This window comes from Prionailurus bengalensis, chromosome E4 (assembly GCF_016509475.1).
Source record: "Prionailurus bengalensis isolate Pbe53 chromosome E4, Fcat_Pben_1.1_paternal_pri, whole genome shotgun sequence".
NCBI classification, from domain to species: domain Eukaryota; kingdom Metazoa; phylum Chordata; class Mammalia; order Carnivora; family Felidae; genus Prionailurus; species Prionailurus bengalensis.
Window position 1 is genome coordinate 69,009,698 of NC_057360.1, and position 20,216 is coordinate 69,029,913.

General features: G+C 49.0%; 2 protein-coding genes and 1 non-coding gene across 5 annotated transcripts; 1 reads left to right on the forward strand and 2 right to left on the reverse strand.

The window, feature by feature from the left end:
- Positions 1-3,540: 3,540 nt before the first annotated feature.
- TRNAM-CAU lies at positions 3,541-3,612 on the reverse strand. Its single transcript has one exon. It is a non-coding gene; the product is annotated as a tRNA-Met (tRNA).
- Positions 3,613-3,812: 200 nt separating this feature from the next.
- On the forward strand, positions 3,813-10,444 carry ILF2 (interleukin enhancer binding factor 2). 2 transcript variants are annotated; one of them, XM_043567689.1, is made up of 14 exons: positions 3,813-3,939; positions 4,419-4,478; positions 4,655-4,697; positions 4,971-5,075; positions 5,458-5,535; positions 5,854-5,956; positions 6,551-6,616; positions 7,265-7,381; positions 7,813-7,891; positions 8,369-8,456; positions 8,846-8,907; positions 8,988-9,102; positions 9,545-9,635; positions 9,779-10,444. In XM_043567689.1, exons 1-14 carry the CDS (start codon positions 3,935-3,937, stop codon positions 9,937-9,939), a joined length of 1,173 nt encoding a protein of 390 aa, XP_043423624.1. In that variant the 5' UTR covers positions 3,813-3,934; the 3' UTR covers positions 9,940-10,444. The 2 variants fall into 2 exon arrangements, with proteins under 2 accessions (XP_043423624.1, XP_043423625.1); XM_043567690.1 differs by lacking the exon at positions 5,458-5,535 and having other exon boundaries at positions 3,821-3,939.
- Positions 10,445-10,481: 37 nt separating this feature from the next.
- SNAPIN (SNAP associated protein) lies at positions 10,482-20,111 on the reverse strand. 2 transcript variants are annotated; one of them, XM_043567691.1, is made up of 5 exons: positions 14,238-14,402; positions 12,001-12,405; positions 11,745-11,791; positions 11,378-11,496; positions 10,482-11,072 (listed from the first exon to the last, which is right to left on the reverse strand). In XM_043567691.1, the coding sequence occupies exons 1-5, from the start codon at positions 14,255-14,257 to the stop codon at positions 10,971-10,973; spliced, it is 693 nt and encodes a 230-aa protein (XP_043423626.1). In that variant the 5' UTR covers positions 14,258-14,402; the 3' UTR covers positions 10,482-10,970. The 2 variants fall into 2 exon arrangements, with proteins under 2 accessions (XP_043423626.1, XP_043423627.1); XM_043567692.1 differs by lacking the exon at positions 10,482-11,072 and adding an exon at positions 17,319-20,111 and having other exon boundaries at positions 11,384-11,647.
- Positions 20,112-20,216: the final 105 nt, after the last annotated feature.

A 20,216-nucleotide genomic window follows, 5' to 3' on the forward strand; every position in this document is an offset into this window, starting at 1 on the left:
CTGTCTCTCTCTCTGTCTCAAAAATAAGTAAATGTTAAAAAAATTAAAAAAAAAAAGTAGGCTTCATACCCAGTGCAGAGCCCAACGCCGGCTTGACACTGAGATCAAGACCTGAGCCGAGATCAAGAGTCAGATGCTTAGATCCTCTCTCGCACCCCTGAGATGTAGGGGGAGGGTTGGAGGGTTGGAAGGAACTTTTAAAAAGATGGTTTTATTGAGGTATAATTGATATGGCATAAACTGTACATATTTAATGTATACGATTGACGAGTGTGAACATGTATATACCTGTGAAACCATCAGCACAATATCAAGGTAATATCCATCACCTCCAAACATTTCATTGTGTTCGTGTGTGTGTGTGTGTGTGTGTGTGTGTGTAGAACACATGAGACCTACCCTTTTAAAAACCTAAAAAAAAAGCCCCCTTTATTTTTTTAGGTAAACTACTCACTCCCAACATGGGGCTCAAACTCACGTCCCCAAGAGGAAAAGTCACATATGCTACCATGAGCCAGCCAGGCGTCCCACTTACAACTTTTTTACGTGGATAATACAGTATTGTTGACTATAGAGAGCTATTTTATAAGTAGAATCAATTGGACTTCGAGAAGACAGTATACAAATAACTGAGGTTTAGGTAACACTGACCCATTTGCTGAGGAGCTATAGAAGCAGGTTTTTGAGGGGTGATGACAGTTTTATAATATGTGCTGCCTAAGCAAGTGCAAGGGAATGATAACCATTTTAGTTTATTGGGTGTGAGGCGCCTATAGATCCCCAAGTGGAGGTGTCCAGTGGGCCGTTGGGTTAGTGGAGTGAAACTCAGGAGAAATGACTATGCTCAAAATCGAATTTAGTAATTGAGCCCCTGTTTCCAATGGTGGACTAAACAGCTGCCCGATCCCTGAGCTGAAGACAACTAAAAATTTTGGATGAAATGCTTTAAAAACTCAAAACACTGAAAGACAGTGAAGAATTATTGGTGTTGAGGGTGTGAAAGACAGGAAGTCTGAGAGGTGAGACAATGGTAAGACTGCTTGTGCCCTGGAGTCATTTGCTGATTGGAATTGGTGGCAGAAAATGCGTTGTGTGGGGCAAGTGAGACAAAAATTGTAGTCCAAATGTCCCTGAAGGTGAGAAACCTGGCAAGCCACCTTCCTATTTTGGGTTAGGGTCCCGAAAGCTGCACTCTTGGGGGAAACCTTGGACTTGGGTAAACCAGAAATAAATAGAAAATTCCCACCCAAGATAGTCAAAAAACAAAATTAAGAATCAATCGATGAGTTTAACAGTTAGACTCAACTGAGGAGCAAGGAATGCATTGGAAGAAAGAATGGAGAAACTACCCACAGTGAAGCACAGGTTAAACAGAAATGGGAAACATAAGAGAGTGTTAGAGACAGAAAGGATACTGTGAAAAAATCTAACACCTTTATTTGGAGCCCCGAAAGGAGGGGAAAAAACAGGGTAGAAGCAATATTTGAAGTGATTATGGCTGAGAAACTTAAAAAAATAGATGGAATACATTAAGCCACAGATTCAAGAAGTCCAACAAACTTCAAGTGAGGTTAAAAACATCCATATTGGGACCCATCGGGGTGAAATCGTGGGAAATTAAATCAAAGGCTAAATCTTTAAAATAGGAAAGGGTGTCTTGGTAGCTCAGTCGGTTAAGCAGCCAGCTCTTGGCTTCAGCTCAGGTCATGATCTCTCAGTTTGTGAATTCAAGTCCCTCATCAGGCTCTACACGGGCAGCGTGGAGTCTGCTTGGTCTCTCTCCCCCTACCTTTGCCCTTCCCCCACTCATCTGGTCTGTTTCTCTCTCTCCAAATAAATAAATAAACTTTAAAAAATTTTAAAAATAAAATAGGAAAAAAGGAGGACTGATTACTTTGAAAAGAGCAACCATTAGGTTGGCGATTCTTTTTCCACAGCGAAAGTGGAAGCCAAAGACAGCAAAATAATACCATAAATGTGCTGAAAGAAGATAACCTCCAAGCTAGAGTTCCCTATGCAGAGAAAATGTCCTTCAGAAACAAAGGTGAAAGCGGCACCGGGCTGGCTCAGTCGGTGGAGCCATGGGACGCTTCATCAGGGGGTGGGGGGAGGTGTCCTGAATTTGAGACCCAGGTGTGGCATAGAGCTTGCTTAAAAAACAATAATACAGAATTTAAATTCCGTACACATGTACACCTACCAAGAGAAACGAATGTATCTGGCCACACAAATCTTCCACAAAAAAGGTTCATAGCAGCTTTATTCATAATGGCTTCAAAGTAGAAACAACCAAAATGTGTTCCTGTGTGTCTCAGCCAGTGGGAATAATGGCTCCACAAGAGAATGGATATACTCAAGCAATGGAATGCTACTCATAAATAAAAATAAACACATTGCTGATAAACGCAAAAACGTGGAGAATCTTGAAACGTGTCAAGCAAGAGAAACTGGGGGCGGTGTACATACAGTATGAGTCCATTGATGTGAAGTTCAAGAACAGACAAAACTAATCCATGCTCACAGAAATAGGAAATCGTGATTCCCTCCAGGGGCAGGGTAAAGGGGTAGGAGCGAACTTTAAGTGATGAAAATGTTATCTTAACCCGCGTGATGGTTACATGAATACATTACGTGATGGTTACAGAATACATTACTCAATTAATCGAGAGGAAAGCTTAAGATCTGTGCATTTTGCTGTAGTAAATTATACATCAGTAAAGTATTTAACAGAATTACACAACAGCAACAGCAACTAATTCTGGGGGGAGTGATGGTGGTAAATGTAGTTACATTGTCTCTGCATTTTTTACGAGGAGGGTATAAGTACTGCATAAAACCAGACTTTGCAAACTCAAGGATGTATGGTGTAATTTTTAGACTAACCGCTAAAAGAATGCGTAACTTCCAATTAACAGAGGCGGGGAAGGAAATACACGTTCATCAGTACAAGAGCAGACAAGAAGCGGGAGAACGAGGACTCGCGGAGGCGCAGGAGCAGCGCCGCGCGCCGCCGGCTCGCAAGGACAGCGCGTGCGCGTGCTCGCCGGGCGGGAGCGCGCTGACCCGGCGGAGACGCGGCCGCAGGGGAGCGGCGGCGGATGTGCGGTCGAGGGCTGCTCCCTTTCACTTCCCCTGCTCGTTTTTTCTGAGCTCTCTTTCAAAGGCTGCCTCAGTTTCACTTCTAGTCCCTTATCATCAGTGCTTTTCCCTCTGGTTCCGTCAGTATATGCCCTTTTCTCAAATCCGCTTCTCCTGCCGTAAATTTCCAGCCTTCGGTGAACTCCACCCAGGCGTGGTGTTGCTTAAAGTCCTTCCCGTTCCCGTTTCACTTGCTGATGGCAAAAACAGGTTTTAAAGGCTGCATTTTTGAGGAAGGAGAAAGTAACAGAAAGGCGATTTTAAGTACTGAAGAAAATTGAACTCCAAATAGTGTGCTGGAGGAAAAAAAGAAAAGGAAAAAAAAACCAAACAGCACTAAAGAAATTAAACTCCAAATAGTGTCCTGGAGGAAAACGCGGAAAAAAGACGAAAAAGTCCCTGTAGCAGAGGATGGTTTCGATCCATCGACCTCTGGGTTATGGGCCCAGCACGCTTCCGCTGCGCCACTCTGCTACTCTGCGTGAGCCTGCTCTGGAATCATATAGAAAGGTCTCTTCTGGCTTCTTTACACCGCGCCACCTAGCGTCTGGTTACAAAAATAGTCACTACTGGCAAATCTGTTCTTATTGGCTAATTTCTGACATAGCAGGCGTTTTTTATTGGTCTGTAGGCCGGTCTGCCAAAGTAAACCAATGGGCATTAGCGGCGGGGTGCGGCGCGGCCCAATCGCGGCAGAGCTTGTTGGGACGCGCCAGCGAGCCGCGTCTCGGGTCGTCTGCTCCTCCGAGGAGAGGGGCGGTTGGCGTGGACTCCATTGTTCGGGATTTAGGGCGCCATGAGGTGAGGGCACTGGGCTGCTCTGCGAAGGCTCGGGGTGCTCCCCCGAAAACTTCGCGAAGGTGGGCCGACAGGAGCCGGGGCTCCCGACGGGGCCGCGCGTCCGGGGTCTGCCCGAAGCCCGAGAGCTCTCGGCCGGGGCGACGGCGGCGGTCGGGGGCTGTGGAGGCGTGGGGACCCAGCGCGCCACGTCCGTCAGGGTGTGCGGGTAGAGGCTCCACCGCGTCGGTGGATAAAGGGGCAGCCGCTTTCGTCCCTCGAGTGCTGGGGGCCGTGCCCCGGGGGTTATGGGGCATTTCTCGCGGGGACCCGGTGTCGCAGCCCGGCGTTGTTCGCTGTGGGTTGTGCTTGAGTCGTCCAGGGAGGAGGCGCGGTGTGGTGACGCTGGGCACCTGGAGCGAGAAGCGCAAGCGGGAGTCAGAGCGGCCGGTGTCCTGCGGGCGCCTTCGGCGGGGTCACCAGTTAAATCTCTGCCCTTGTAGGGGTGACCGAGGCCGTGGTCGTGGCGGGCGCTTTGGTTCCAGAGGAGGCCCCGGAGGAGGGTGAGTGCCGGTTCCTAGCACCTGTGCACGGCTCGGTCCGCGCTTCAGTCCTCCCGGCTGCAGTCTGGGGGGCGCTGGGGGCCCCGCCTCTGCGAGGTCCAGCTCCCGGGCTCCCCGCTGAGGAGCGTGGCCCCACTTCATCTGATGAATGATCTGCCTTGTTGTTCTTGTTTTAGGTTCAGGCCCTTCGTGCCACATATTCCATTTGATTTCTATTTGGTGAGTGCTTGGCCCCTGTTGGCGGTAACAGGATTGTCATCTTTGTTCTAAAAGGTTAACTGGGTCTCTGGCTTGTCTGTTGGTGTAAAAGCGCTGAGAGCTTACATTATGGCCAGTCCTTGTGGCGGGTATCCTTGTTTGAATATCTTAAGGAGTAAAAAGAAGCGTAGAATTTTCTCTTTGCAGTTTTTTTCTGTTGTGGCAACAGAGCAAAGGATCCATCCTATGCATTATTTTCGGTAAACAGTGTATCCTTGTTTCTTTCTGCTGTAGTGTGAAATGGCCTTCCCCCGGGTCAAGCCAGCACCTGATGAAACTTCCTTCAGTGAGGCCTTGCTGAAGAGGAATCAGGACCTTGCTCCTAATTCTGCCGAACAGGTATATTCTTTTGGCTTTCCTCCTCGGATTTCTCTAAGAAAGCCAGAGAAGTGAATAACCGTGGTGAGGTTCCTGTTACCAGAGCCTAAACTTGACAGAGGGTTTAATTGTTCGCCTGGTTTCTCCTTGTGGGTAGAGGGAGAGTGCCAGGTGGATTGTGTAAGCATTACATGTGCTTTCATATCGTCACTGGGGACTCTGTCTTTGGGCCAAAAAGTTACTCTCCTGGCATATTCAAGGCCAGAAGGGTCAGAGTGTTTTCAAACCCCTGTGTAGGTATTGTTTCAGCTTGTCTAGGAGGGATTAGAGGAAAATACTCAAACTGAAAAGTTGCCTGTAATTTTTCACTTCAGGGCATTTTTTATTTTATGCTGTTTTTTAGGCCTCTATCCTTTCCCTGGTGACAAAAATAAACAATGTGATTGACAATTTGATTGTGGCTCCAGGGACGTTTGAAGTGGTGAGTCTTTAATGATTTAGTCATAGAAAAGGGCAGCCTTGGTTGTGCGGAAGTTTCCTTGATCTCCAAAGCCAAGTTTGAAATGGAAAGGAAAGTATAGTGGGATTCCTTTCTACCAGTGGTGATCTCAGGGATAAAACTTGTGTTACTGCTATCAGCTAGCCATACTGTATCAGGCGTTTCATGTGGTTGTTTTGGGATATCATTTGACCTCTGCTACTTCCAGTTCTGGGTAATAATTGTGTTGTCATTGATTTCTGAGAGGAATTAGGCCATCTTTCACTTCTACATCCCCCCCCGAAATCCCTTTTCCAACAGCAAATTGAAGAAGTCCGACAGGTGGGATCATATAAAAAGGGAACAATGACAACCGGACACAACGTGGCCGACCTGGTGGTAATCCTAAAGATTCTGCCAACATGTGAGTGCACCTCTTTCTGGCCACAGGAGCAGAAAGTTGCATTTGAGGCATAGGGATCTTTAAAGCCCAAATCTCTTGCAGGAAAAGTTGTTTGGAAAACGAATGGGGAATTCATTTTTTTTAATGCATATTGGGGTAATAAAGGACAAAGTCTGGGCTGTATGTCTGAAAGAATGTATGGCCAGTTACTACAGGGCAGCGTTTCTCAACAGGGGGTGGTTTTGTCCCTCATGGGATATCTGGCAGTGTCTGGAGACATTTGGGGCTACTGGCATCAAAGGAGTGGAGGTCGGGGATGCCGCTGAGTACCCTGCAGTGCACAGGGTGTGCCTTACCTCCAGCCCCACATGGCATTAGTGCCACTGACAAGAAACTCTCCTATAAAAGGATGTGGGTATAGGAGGTGGCCTATTCCCTGAGACTTCCTGTTTCTCTGTTCAAGTGTTAGCTTTCCCTTGTAAAAGTGTTTATTCTGTTGCTTGCCCTTGCTCCAGCCTTGTACATGGGGCACAAATCGGTGTGGAATACCATAGAGATGTACAGAAAGTATGTGAATAATTACAATGCTCGTGGTCTCCTTTTCTCTCAATCTAGTGGAAGCTGTTGCTGCCCTAGGGAACAAAGTTGTGGAAAGCCTAAGAGCACAAGATCCTTCTGAAGGTTGGTTTGAGTTTGTTGTTGGACATGTATTCAGTAGGAGCCAGGTCGATAATGACAACTACACTTTTAACAAAGGTCAGGCTAGAAAGAAGAGTGAATGCAGAGATTTTTTTTTGTTACTGTTTATTTTTGAGGGGCGGGGCAGAGAGAGAGAGGGAGACAGAGGATCCAAAGCAGGCTGCGTGTGCACTGACAGCAGAGAGCCCGATGTGGAGCTTGAACTCACCAACAGCGAAATCATGACCTGAGCCGAAGTTGGTGCTTAACTGACTGAGCCACCCATTCTGAGCCAGCCGCCTCTTGAATGCAGAGTTCTATGTTGCGGAAGTTTTTGCAGTGATCTCCAGTGTTTGATACCCAGTTCATCTCCGTTACTTTTATTTATTATTTTTCTGAAGTTTATATATATATTTAAGTAATCTCTGCACCCAGTGTGGGGCTTGAACTCGTGCCCCAGAGGTCAAGTGTCCCATGCTCTTCCAGCTGAGCCAGCCAGGCGCCCCATCTCTTTCTTATAAAAGTATTTTGAATCCTCATTTTGGACTCTTGCTGTTTTTAGAAACCTATCTGCTCTCCTACTTCAACCCTATATTTACCTCTGGTCATCTAAGGGAGATGGGGGCATTACAGGTTTTGATTTTCTTTCAGTTTTGACCATGCTGACCAATGAAACTGGTTTCGAGATCAGTTCCTCTGATGCTACAGTGAAGATTCTCATTACAACAGTGCCACCCAATCTCCGAAAACTGGACCCAGAACTCCACTGTTAGTCCTTTTTTTCCATTTCTGGGCTACTTGGGGGAAATTCAAAATATGGTAGAAGACAAGGTTGCTGCTGAGTGTTTAGCTAGTTGCTGTTCCACGTGAAACCTTCTGGACCTAAGTTGACCCCCAAACTTCACTATCTCCCTCTGTAATTTGGAGACAGTTTTACTAGCTTGCTAGTGAAACTGTCAGACAGGATGGCCAAGAAAGCAAGTGGATTGGAAGACAGTATTTATGGAGGGAATGGGCTCTTGGAGAAAGTTGTGGATCTTGCGTGCTTACAGATTTGGTTTAGGGGAGGAATAGTGATTTCTGGACAAGTGATTTGCTGGTCTGAGGAACCTGGGGTGGTTTAAGAAATTACAAGGAGGCTGAATTGCTTGCTTAGTAACAGGAGTGTTTCATTGTGGCCTGTTCTGCTGGTCTTGTAGTGGACATCAAGGTGTTGCAGAGTGCCTTAGCAGCCATCAGACATGCCCGCTGGTTTGAGGAAAATGCTTCTCAGTCCACGTGAGTTCCTTGCTATTTGAGTTTAAATAAGCTAATTATTCTAATTATACTGAATAGCAGGATACCTCCATACTTCCTCTGTTAAAACTCTTTGGCTATAATTGGCCAGGTTCTTTTTTTTTAATACACCTTATGTAAGCAAATTAAAAGGTTTTTTTGTTTAACATTCATTCGAGAGAGAACATGCCAGTGAGTGGGGAAGGGGCAGAGAGAGAGGGAGACACAGAATCCAAAGCAGGCTTCAGGCTCCAGGCTGTCAGCACAGAGCCTGATGTGGGGTTTGAACCCATGAACTGTAGGATCATGACCTGAGCTGAAGTCAGACACTTAACTGACTAAGCCACCCGGGTGCCCCTAAGTAAGCAAATTTAGATTGAGAGAAACAAAATGTGTAGTTTTAGAAATAACAACAGCTCTGTACCTCAGGGATGGAAGTACATGATGTTATTTTAATCCCTGGGTTCCTCTTACTTTCAGAGTTAAAGTTCTCATCAGACTGTTGAAGGACCTGAGAATTCGTTTTCCTGGCTTTGAGCCCCTCACACCCTGGATCCTTGACTTACTTGTAAGTAAAGGGCAGTTGGAGTTCCTGGTCACCCCTATTTAACAGCAGTTATTCTGAAACCAACCAGGATCGGAAATTTGGTGAAGCTGAAAATCAGTCTCATGGTGGGCAATAATTCAGTAAATACATGGTGTTTATTACTTCGTTGGGTTTTTAGAGTTTCAGTTGAATGAGTAATTTTACTGTCCCTATTCCTCTTTGTTACTGATGTAATTTTAGTAATGAGATAATGAGAAATCAGTGAATGAGCAGCTAGTTTCAGAACTGCTTCTGAATATGAACATTTTACTTAGACTTCAGTAATCTGTTTTGTGAATATTTGAGGTTTCAGTTTGTTTGGCTAGAATTGTCAAGTTTATGGCACACCTACCATGTTGATTATTTTCCAGGGGCACTATGCTGTGATGAACAATCCCACCAGACAGCCTTTGGCCCTAAACGTGGCATACAGGTACAGCATGCTTCTTTGGGTTTGGGGCTGGGTGTAAGAGGTCTTGTGTGTTTTTTTTTAAACGTTCTCGTGTGCTTCAGACGTTGCTTACAGATCCTGGCTGCAGGACTGTTCCTGCCAGGGTCAGTGGGTATCACTGACCCCTGTGAGAGTGGCAACTTCAGAGTACACACAGTCATGACTCTGGAACAACAGGTATGGGGTCAGCTCTGCAATTGCGTGTTGTGTCCTACTCTTGAATACTCCAGATCAGAAGGCAAAGGCAATGTGGTCTTTAGGGGTTCTCACAAACTTTGGCTGGTCTTGAAATTAAAGTTGTCCTCAACTGTTTTCATGAGAATATTCATCAGATACGGTACTTTATTATTTTTTTTCAACGTTTATTTATTTTTGGGACGGAGAGAGACAGAGCATGAAGGGGGGAGGGGCAGAGAGAGAGGGAGACACAGAATTGGAAACAGGCTCCAGGCTCTGAGCCATCAGCCCAGAGCCCGACGCGGGGCTCGAACTCGCAGACCGCGAGATCGTGACCTGGCTGAAGTCGGACGCTTAACCGACTGTGCCACCCAGGCGCCCCTCATCAGATACGGTACTTTAACTCCCCTTTCTAGTTTACTCTCACTCTGCTCTCCTTTAGGACATGGTGTGCTACACAGCTCAGACTCTGGTCCGAATCCTCTCACATGGTGGCTTTCGGAAGATTCTCGGCCAGGAGGGTGATGCCAGCTGTGAGTGATCGTTGTGGGTCAGGGGATCTTTATGGTACTCTGCTCTACAAAGCTCTACACTATTCAGATGTGTTACTATTTCTACTGTGTAGGTTATGACTTGTATGCTGGGCTAGTTGCCTGAAATCGCGTTTTTTTTCCAGATCTTGCTTCTGAAATCTCTACCTGGGATGGAGTGATAGTGACACCTTCAGAAAAGGCTTATGAGAAGCCACCAGAGAAGAAGGAAGGAGAAGAAGAGGAGGAGAATACGGAAGAACCACCTCAAGGAGAGGAAGAGGAAAGCATGGAGACTCAGGAGTGACCTTCCTTCCTATCTTCATCCCCTTTCTTGTCCAAGGTGAAGACTGGAGCCCAAGCTAACTGCTGCTGGACTTCACGTGGTGGCATTTCTGAGGGAAAAGGGAGACAGGAAGGAAAAGAAACTATAGGAGGAAGTGTCATTCCACTGGGTTCCACTTGGCTCAACAGCCAGAAGTCTCCCATTTACGACCGACCTATGCCATCCATCTATAGTGAAGCAGGAGACCAGCTTTTCTTCCTAAGACTTCAGAGTCCCCAGGTCCTGGAAACCTCCCTCAAACAGTACTTTGTTGTTGAAATGTTGTGAACTGTTAGTGTCTGGAATTTTTTTTTTCCTGAGAAAAGTGATTAAAGTACTTCCTCGTAGGGCTCTTGCTCGTTTTTCCTTGGCATCTGGCAACCTTTTTTGCTTTCTGTACTTTTCAATGAAAGTGGTATTTGAGTCTTCTCATTGTAAACACTAGATCACAATTTAAGCTGTATCTGAATTAAAGTTTCTACAAAGATTCTTGGAACCTTTCCATATACCAAAGTAAACTAGAACACTGTTTAAGCATTTATTGAATGAAATGGTTCTACCAATACTGCTACTGTATTCAAGCCCAGTGCAATCAACAAAAGAGGGTAGACAGAGGTCATTACCTTGACTTTGCCTGCCCTTCAAATCCTCAGTGTAAACAAAAGAAAACAAGTCACAGGTAGAGGACATGCAATGGAGGAAGCCCCTCATTAACTAGGCTTGAAGGTAGAGGAGCTGGGCCTTGAGAATGTAGGTTTTAAAAAGGTAGAGTCCTCAGCCCATTCTTGGAAGCAAGAGCCATAATAAATCCTTTGGGATCATTAGTCCTGCTGTACACAGGTTTCTTTGGGCCCCATATAAGTGGGTAAGACTTAAGTGCTTCAGACAGAAACAACTGGGCTGCCTGTTTGATGTCCCAAGGTCTACAGGGAGTTCCTGGAGGAAGCAAGGCAGCTGGGGAAGAGTACTTGTGCTAGTATGGGGCCAGGCAGGAGCCCCATCTTCTGGCCTGTTTACTTGCTCGGGGAACCAGAAGGGTAAACTCCTGAATCCAGCATTGCCCTCCTGCGGGCTGTTTCCTTGGCAACACTGTGGTTTAGTCGCCTCAGCCGTTCCTACAAGACAAGATTTGGAATCCTAACTGCTCCATGTAAAGCTTTAGAACGCCCTGTCCGCTAGATGCGGGAAAATACCCTGGCCTCGCTCCCTCTTGATGTAAGTCCTCTAAGGTGCGAAGAACATTAAATGAGGGCAGCTGGGTATGGAGAATGAAGATGATAAGATCTATTATGGCTGACACTGGTTGACAACTGTCTTTCCCCAAAGACTAAAAATCACAGTGACTTTTATGGTCATCCCTTGAAAATGAGAATACCCTGAGGACTTCTAAAGGATCACTGTTCGCAGGGAATTCCTTTACCTGCGCATTCTGCAGAATGTTGTTGACCAAGACAACTCGTCGCCGGGCATTAAGCAGCTTCTTGACATAGGGGTCGAGATCCAGGGCCACTTTCTGATCCTCGTTGATTCGGCACAGTTCTGGGGGATGGAAGTAAGCTGCAAACTAACACCTAATGGCTCCTCGTTCTTGGGGAAGGCAGGCTGGTAAGTGGGATGAAGACACGCCTGCACCCACATGGGCCGGTCACTAGAAACTTAGGGAAGCAGGAATCACTGGAGCCCTGATGTCCTGGAAGCACACGACACAAACCCACCCGGAGGTGGGCTAGACACGAGGTCCTAAAAGCGAGCTGCAGGATCGCGGGAATGCAGGGATGCTTACTCACCAGTAGCCAAGTTGTCTATTTGCTCCCGGAGCTCTACCTGGCTCTCTCTGCAAAGAGTTACGAGGCCTACACGGTCAGTTCATGGGACTCAAAGAGCCGACTCCCCTACAGGCTTCCCGAGACCTGAGCCAAGACAGCCTAGACCCGCAGCCTCCCGCCAGCCCCGCCCCTTCCGGACCTGGCCCCGCCCCTTCCCGGCGTCCCCTGCCTCCCACAGCCAAACCAAGAGGCCCCACCCCTCCCTTCCCTCTCGGACCTGACAGCGTGGACGTGAGAGTCCAGCTGCTGCACAGCCGGTCGCAGGAACTCGAGGAGCCCCTCGGCGAAGAGATCGCGGCCTGCGGGACCCGCCACGGGGGTCCCTGCCCCGGACACAGCGGCAGAACCAGCCCCAGCCATCGCGAGCAGCCCTTCCGCCGAGAACGTGCCGCGCGGGCCGCCGGGAACTGGAGCCGAGCTGAAGCGCGCCGCCAGGGGGCGCCCGGCAGAGCTGTGGGCGGGACCCAGCCGGGGGGCTTCTGGGAAACCGAGTCTCCGCCACTGCCGGCGGTTAGGCGGAGCTGTAGGTCCTCGGAGGCCCCAGAGGGTGCTGTTGGCGGGTGGGTCTCCAGACTTCCGGGGGCTGGGAGGAACCATTTTGGGGGCGCCTATCTTTGGTTTTCTGCAAAGGTGGAAAATAAATGCTCGTCTCGTCAGTTGTGCATAGCCCTCTCCTGTTAATTTGATGAGAAAACCAGATTGTATTCCTAGTATAGGTTCCTGTTTCTAAATTTGAGAGTGTATTTTTTTAAGGGCACTACGGTATGTGTAAAACTGTAGGAATGGGGCTCCTGGCTGGCTCGATCAGGCTCTGTGCCGACAGCACGGAACCTGCTTGGGATTCTCTCTCTCTGCCCCTTCCCTGCTCACTCTCTCTCTCAAAATAAACATTAAAAAAAAAAAAACAAACTGTACAGAACACTATCAAGTCTCAAAGGGAATGATTTTTTTTTTTTTTTTTTTTTTTTTTTAGAGGTTATGTATTTATTTTGAGAATGAATCCTAAGCAGGCCTCACACTGTCAGCACAGAGCTTGACACCGGGCTTGAACTCAACAAACCATGAGGTTGTGACTTGAGTCTGTGACTTGAGTCGAGATCAAGAGTCTGATGCTTAACCAACCAACTGAGCCACCCCCCGGTGCCTGGTAAAAGGAATGGAGTTCTGGCACATGCTCCCAGAGGGTGAACCTTGGAGACATCACGCGGGGAAAAATAAGCCAGAAACGAAGACACATACTGTCTGGTTATTACAGAAAGTGCCCAGAGCAGTCCAATTCATGGACATAAAATGTGGTTTCTTCTCTATCAGCACAGGGTTGCAGGGGCCGGAAGGAAAGGTGAATGAGGAGTTACTGTTTCATGGGTAGAGTCTCGGTATGGGATGATAAAAAAGTTCTAAAGAGGAGTAATGATGATGAACTTACTTAATGCCACTGACAAGTACACTTAAAAATGGTGAAAGTGGGTGCTCCTGGGTGCCTCAGTTGGTTAAGCACCTTGACTTCAGCTCAGGTTATGATTTCATGGTTCATGAGACTGAACCCCACATTGGGCTCTGCATGGACAGTGAGGAGCCTGCTTGGGATTCTCGCCTCTCTCTCTCTCTCTCTCTCTCTCTCTCTCTCTCCCTGCCCCTCCCCCACTTGCTCTCTCTCGAAAAACAATGACAGTGGTAAATTTTATGTGCATTTTGCCACAGTAAAGCAAAATTTAAAGCCTACATGTGTTTTCATATTAAAAAAAATTTTTTTAAATGTTTTTATTTTCGAGAGAGAGCAAGCAGGGGAGGGGCAGAGAGAGAGGGAGACACAGAATCCGAAGCAGGCTCCAGGCTCTGAGCTGTCAGCACAGAGCCTGATGCAGGTCTTGAACCCATGAACCGTGAGATCATGACCTGAGCTGAAGTCAGATGCTTAACCCACTGAGCCACCCAGGCAGCCTCCCCCCCCCAAATTTTTTTTAGTGTTTATTTTTGGTAGAGACAGAATGCGAGCAGGGGAGGGGCAGAGAGAGGGAGACAAAGAATCCCAAGCAGGCTCCAGACTTGGAGCTGTCAGCACAGAGCCTGATGCGGGGCTTGAACTCACAAGCTGTGAGATCATGACCCGAGCTGAAGTCGGACACTTAACCGACTGAGCCCCCCGGAAGCCACCCCCACCCCCCCGAATTTTGTTTAATGTTTCTCTATTTTTGAGAGAGAGAGAAACAGAATGCCAGTGGAGGCAGGGCAGAGAGACAGAGGGAAACACGGAATCTGACGCAGGCTCCAGGCTCTGAGCTGTCAGCACAGAGCCCGACGTAGGGCTTGAACCCATGAGCCATGGGATCATGACCTGAGCTAAGTCAGACACTTAACCAACTGAGCCATCCAGGCACCTGTGTTTTTTCCTTCCCTCAAAAAGCTTCCTTAGTTTTGTTGCATTTTTTATGCCTTTCCAGAGAGTTTACATACATGTCTTGAATTCTCAACATGAGGCCCAGTCTCTTAAGCTCCAGTGCGTTCCAGCGGCTCGCAGTCCTGTGGGCCGTGGGGTGCAGTGAGTGCAGAAGTGCTCTTGGACGGCAAAGGGGTCCCCAGACGTAGATGGCACCAGAATGTTCAGCCTCGAGCTTCCTCCTCAGGAACAAAAGAGGAGGTGTTTAAATCGCTGTGGAGGAGTGGTGGTCCACAGCTGAAAACCTGAGGCCCCAAGTGTGATCCCTTTTAAAGCCTTGTACACTTTTTGTCGTGTTGTCTTTGTCTTCCTGTATCTTTCCCTCTAGTGATCAGAGCTGAAAGTCTCAGGAGAGGCTGCAGGCTTATTATGGGAGTAAGCGACGGGAAGGGGTAACTCTGGTACCTGCAGCCTGCCCGAGTCAGGCCTTGTGAGGAGGAGCCCAGGGGATGGAGGGAGTGAGGACAGTGTTGAGGAGGAAAGGGAGAAAGGCCACATCCTTGAGGCCTGTGCTGTAGAGAGAGAGAAAAGGGCTGGCCGGGGCTGGGAAAGGAGGTTGGTGGCTCAATGTCTCTACAAGAAGCCCCCAAGTTAGGTCACAGTCCCTTCAGGTACATTTTTGTTTTTTTTTTTAATTTTTTTTTCAACGTTTATTTATTTTTTGGGGGACAGAGAGAAAGCATGAACGGGGGAGGGGCAGAGAGAGAGAGGGAGACACAGAATCGGAAACAGGCTCCAGGCTCCGAGCCATCAGCCCAGAGCCTGACGCAGGGCTCGAACTCATGGACCGCGAGATCGTGACCTGGCTGAAGTCGGACGCTTAACCGACGGTGCCACCCAGGCGCCCCTAGGTACATTTTTGAAGTAGGGTTGTGAAATTTGGAAAACAACAATCAGAAAGCCCCGGGACACTAGGTAAATGTGAATTTCAGATAAAAAAATAATTTTTCAATAGAAGAATTTTATCTGGTAATCCTACTTCAAAGGCTGGTTCTCTGAGAAAAATCACACTGTGTTTTGCTTTTATGCTTTCCTTCCCACTCTTATCACCTCCAGTCAGCACTTATCGCTCCTGAGGGCGCTGCCACAGCCTCCTGACTGATCTTGCCTGTAGTCTCCCTCCCCTCCAGGTCAATCTGCACTCTAGAATACCAGATTACATAACAACCCTGCTCAGAGAATACAAATGCTGAAAGGGACTTTGTTGTATTCATTCATTCATTTTCAAAGTAATCTCTACCCCCAATGTGGGGCTTGAACTCACCGCCCAGAGATCAAGAGTCACAGGCTCTACTGACTGAGCCAGCCAGGCACCCCTGAAAGGGACTTTAGAATCCATGTTTCCACAGTTTCTTGGACACATCTGATGAGGTTTTTGGGGTGATAGTGGGGTTCATGGGGTTGGAGCCAACAGCCAAGAAAGAATTCTTGAAGACATCTTTGGTGCAAAAAAGGTGATTTGATTAAAGCACGGGGACAGAACCCGTGGGCAGGAAGAGCTGCCCTGGGACCATGAAGAGACACTGGTTATATATACTATGGAGCTGGGGGAGGTAAAGTCCAGGGGAAGTTTCTAGTGAGACTTTCATATGCTAAAGCAGGCTCACAGGATATTGGCGGCCTTGCCTGTGGAGAGAAGGTTGTTTTCATTCTAGCAAAGCCATCAGCATTGAGACTGTAGGGAGTTCCTGGAGAAACATTTTACTCTGCCAGCCTCAAGTATTTGTCAATGGGCTGCAGGTTATTAGGAAATTTAATTCTATCTGCCATTTTCTTCTGCTTTTGTTTCCCACATCAACGTCTGTAAGGGAGACCAGGCAAGGGACTTTTCGAAAGGAAAACCAAGGCCCAAGATTACTTATGTCAGGCCAAGTCACAAACCTGGGCTTCATACCTAACCTAACTGCAGTTTCAACCTCTCCCAGAAATGTAGTCTTAACTGGTCCGTCGGGAGTGTCCCGTCAGCACCGACAAGGCAGTTTGTCACAAGGGCCCTCTCCAGCCTACAAAGGAGGGTGAGGTAATCTGCATGATAAGACCCCTCCCGCCTCCCCCTGGGGGAATTTCTTCGGGTTAGCCAACAGAGGAGAGAGAGGAGATGGGGGGAAACTAGAAAGATAAAGGCCTGCCTCCAAGGCCTTCTCACGCTCCTCAGTGCCTCCGAGGTCAGAACTCCATTTTCAGCGTCTGACCCCTTGTAACAAGCAGGAGTCCTGGAGTCTACCCAGATCCTGGTCTGGCCAGGGAACCCACTCATGGGGCATGTGGGGACGGCAGCCCTCCAGAAGCACCAGTTGGGGAAAAAAGCTGGAATCTCAGACCTCATTGCCCGCTCCACCCCTTCCCACACCCATCCTGCTGCTTCCCCTTGGGCTCTGCTACTGAAGCACTGTAGGGCTCCCTAGACCATGTTCTGGGGGCCTCCCAGAAAGGGGAATGGATGAGGAAATCCCTTAACTGGACCTCTCAGGCCCCCTTCCCGGTTAAAGCCCTCCTCCCCCAAGCAGGACCCTCTGAAAGCCCTGTCCCCCCTCCCCCCGCAGCTCCATACTGGGTGTGGGGGCGCAATTGGCCTGCTGGACCAAGGGCATGGTGGTTGTACCACCTGAGCCACTGCACCTTCTCCCTACAGAGCTTCCTCAGGACCTATCCCGGGACCCAGAGCCAGCAAGGAGGGGACAGTCAACCTAAGTACCGCTCAGGTGGTAGGGACATCAGGGGAGATCAGAGATTGGGAGGGGGAGTTCTTATGACCTACATCTCCTACAGCCTCTGTGGAAAAGCCAAGAACTGAAGGGCCACTGCTCCCGCTCTCTCTTTTAAAATAATAAGCATTAAAAAATAAAATAAAAGAGATGCTGAGGGTGAAGTATGTGTGGGAAGGGCACAGGACTTCCGTGCCCTCCAGGAGCACCATTCTCCCCAAATCCCTACGAGTTCACCAACCCTGAGGCTCCCTGAACCCCGTCCTTTGGGGTTTTGTAGAGGCTTCATGACACACGCTAGGTTGCTTAACTCATTGGCCGCTGGGGATGGATGGACCCTCTCCCCTCCCTGGAGGAACTTCCAGTCCCACCCTCCAGTCACTGAGTTCTTACCGGCCTGCATCCTTGTCACCTAGCGGCTTTCGGCAAGTCAATATTAACACAGCAAAAGACCCTTTATTGTCCTTCGTAATAGGAAACTTCCAGGTTTTAGCAGCTCTGTGCCAGAAACAGGATGAAGACCAAATATACATTTCTTGTTATAAACTACAAATACCACACCATGGATCTGTTTAAATCTTAGGCAGATAGTCACCTTATACTAAAGGGTAAAGAAATTCGATAAATCAAACCTCAATAGAGAATCTAGTGAATCCTTTAAAGAGGCTTCGTGAGGCCTGCCCTGCACCAGACCTGCTGGCCTGACCTGCCCTGCACAGGAAGAGGACCATGACTGAGTATTGCTAGCATCACAGGTCCCAGGGTCATCCTGGCCTGTCTCCACCCTCAGGGATCCCCCTATCTTGCCCTCCTTTGCCCCTGAGCATGTAGTCAAAGGCCCTCACGAGCCAGGGAACACTGCAGGCTGGAGAGCACACCCAAGCAGGAGTATAGGGTAGCCAGATGGCTCCTGGAACATCTCCCACAACCAGGTAAAAATGGGGAGATGGTGTCTGGGGAAGGTCAGAAATCAGACCATATACCCCCATTGTGGCCACTGTGTCTGTGTATAGGGAGGGAGTGGACCCTTAAGAGGTCCCTGGAGCCCAGGGAAATGGAGGCTTGGGCTCCCTTGCTCTTCCCTCGTTGCCTGGAGAACCAGTGGGATAGGTATTGGGGCTTCACAGGGGATGGATGGGATAGCCCATGGGAAGTGGAACAGGGACGCAGAGGCCAGGCCCTCATCCCAGGTCCCAGCCTCTCTGGGCCCCACTTACCATGCTGGTCTGGGCTGTGTATTGGCTGGAGCTACCTGATGAGGCTCCAGGAAGCCTGTAAGAGGGGAGGTAGGTGCTGCTGTTTGGGCCTATGGAGGCCAGGGTCCTATGCTCAGCCAGAGCCTTTTGCCTGGAGGCCTGGCTCCTTCTAGGGCATGGGGCCACGGGGAGTGGGCAGCAATGTTGCCACTGGTTCCAGACCAGGTGTCGTGGGATTGCTGCAGGGGAGGGGAACAGGGAGCCGCCGACGCCCTGCTTTCCCTCAGGTCCTTGCTCAGGCCAACAGACACCCAGACGTTAGAGGAAAGTGTCGCGGGTGTGGGCTTCTCCCCAGGTTCAGGCCCAGACCGCTCCAGGTACTGCACAAACCCAACAGCCCTGATGGCCTCCCAGCCCCCACCCTTGCTCCCTCTAACCCATCTGCATCTCCCACCAGCATTGTGTAAACCACCCCACAATTTACACAGCTCCCCACCACCCCAAGCTCTTTGGCGACAAGACTGTGGGCTACCTGATCGTATCAGTGGCGTCTCCCAGCCCACCTCGGAGGTCCACTGTACACTCATTCCCCAACATGCACAACACTTTGAGGTCTTGGTTTGTATTTGTTGTTCCCTACACTTGGCATGTTCTTCCCCCTCCTGTCCCAAGGCCCTTCTAACAAATCACGCTTTTTTGGTGTCCACTTGGTGAGCCCTTGGTAGACGGGTGGCTGAAGGAGGAGCTGGGCGGTATCTCCTTGTCCTTCTCTACCCTGGACACTCACCTGGGACTGAGGGTTGAAGAAGTGGGAACAGGGCTGAGATGCTGGGAACCAGGGTGAGCAGCAAGGGGGCCTAGAGGGCCCAAGCCCAGTAGAGGAGTTCCTTTTGCCCACTGCTGGGAATGAACTCCTTCATGAGGTGGGAGGACAGCTACAGAGGGTCCGCGAAGACCCTCAAAGTGGCCTCCGGCACCAGGACGCCTCAGGGTTCCCTGACCACCAGGTCGGGCTGTGACATTTTCACAGTAAAGGTTCACACAGATGCTGGTCTTAGCTCACTGCACTGCAGGCTGGGCAAGTGCAAGAGATGGGTGTAGAGGACATGGGGCAGGTCCTGACAGCCACCTGTGGGCAAGAGGAGCAGAGTCAGCAGAGTGGTGGGGTTGAAAGGACCCTGGGAAGGGGGCAGAAGAGGCTGACCTAGATCATCTCAGTGGGCTATGGGAGGGTGGGGGGTACACGGGGAGTGGTCCAAAAACACCAGAATGCTTTCCTGAGGGCAAGTGGTAGGTCAACAAAAAAGGCTGGGGAAAAACCTGAGAAGGGTCAACCAAGGTCGTGTGAAGAGGGTAAGGAACCTACTCACCCTGTAGTTCCCTTTCCTTCTTCACAAAGCTGTCCCGGAGGCCTTGAGAGGTGCCTGTTGTAACCAGTGGAGATGTTTGCAAAAAGTTGCCGCCCACTGCCAATCAGCACCTCCCTCACAGAGGTCTTGGGAGTCTGGGCTCCACCTAAGGGGTTACAACTGGCCTTGTGCACATAAGTGGTTTCCAGCTCTTCCAAGGACAGGTTAGGAATACCTGTCCAAGCTAAAGACTTCCAGTCTCACAGTTCATTCTTTAATATAAAGGGATCATAGTACACTCAGGTACTGTACCAGTTGGATTTTGCAAGCGCGGTTGTGTCCTCCAACACCACATGGCTTTCTCATGTCCACACTTCTACAGGACTAAAACCCCTTGCTTTACAACCCAGAGGCTAAGAAGCCCAGGACTCAAGTCCAGGCTGTCTTAACCAAAATTTCCTTCCCAGCTTGCCACATGCACAACCTCCCATTTTGGGAGCCAGGCACCTCAATGGCAGCTGGTTTGGCAGAACGTTGTTAGGTTCTTTCCCAAGAGGACAGTCCAGAATATTGCCAAAGAACGTTGTGCTGGAGCTTCCTCTGGGACAAACAGGCTAGTGCCCTGGCTAATCATTCTACCATAGGCTTACTCAGGGGGCAAATTCTTCACTTTCTGCCCCAAAGCCTTATCAGTACCTGCCGCCCCACCCTGATTTTAAGACAACTATGAAGAAAAGGACTCAACT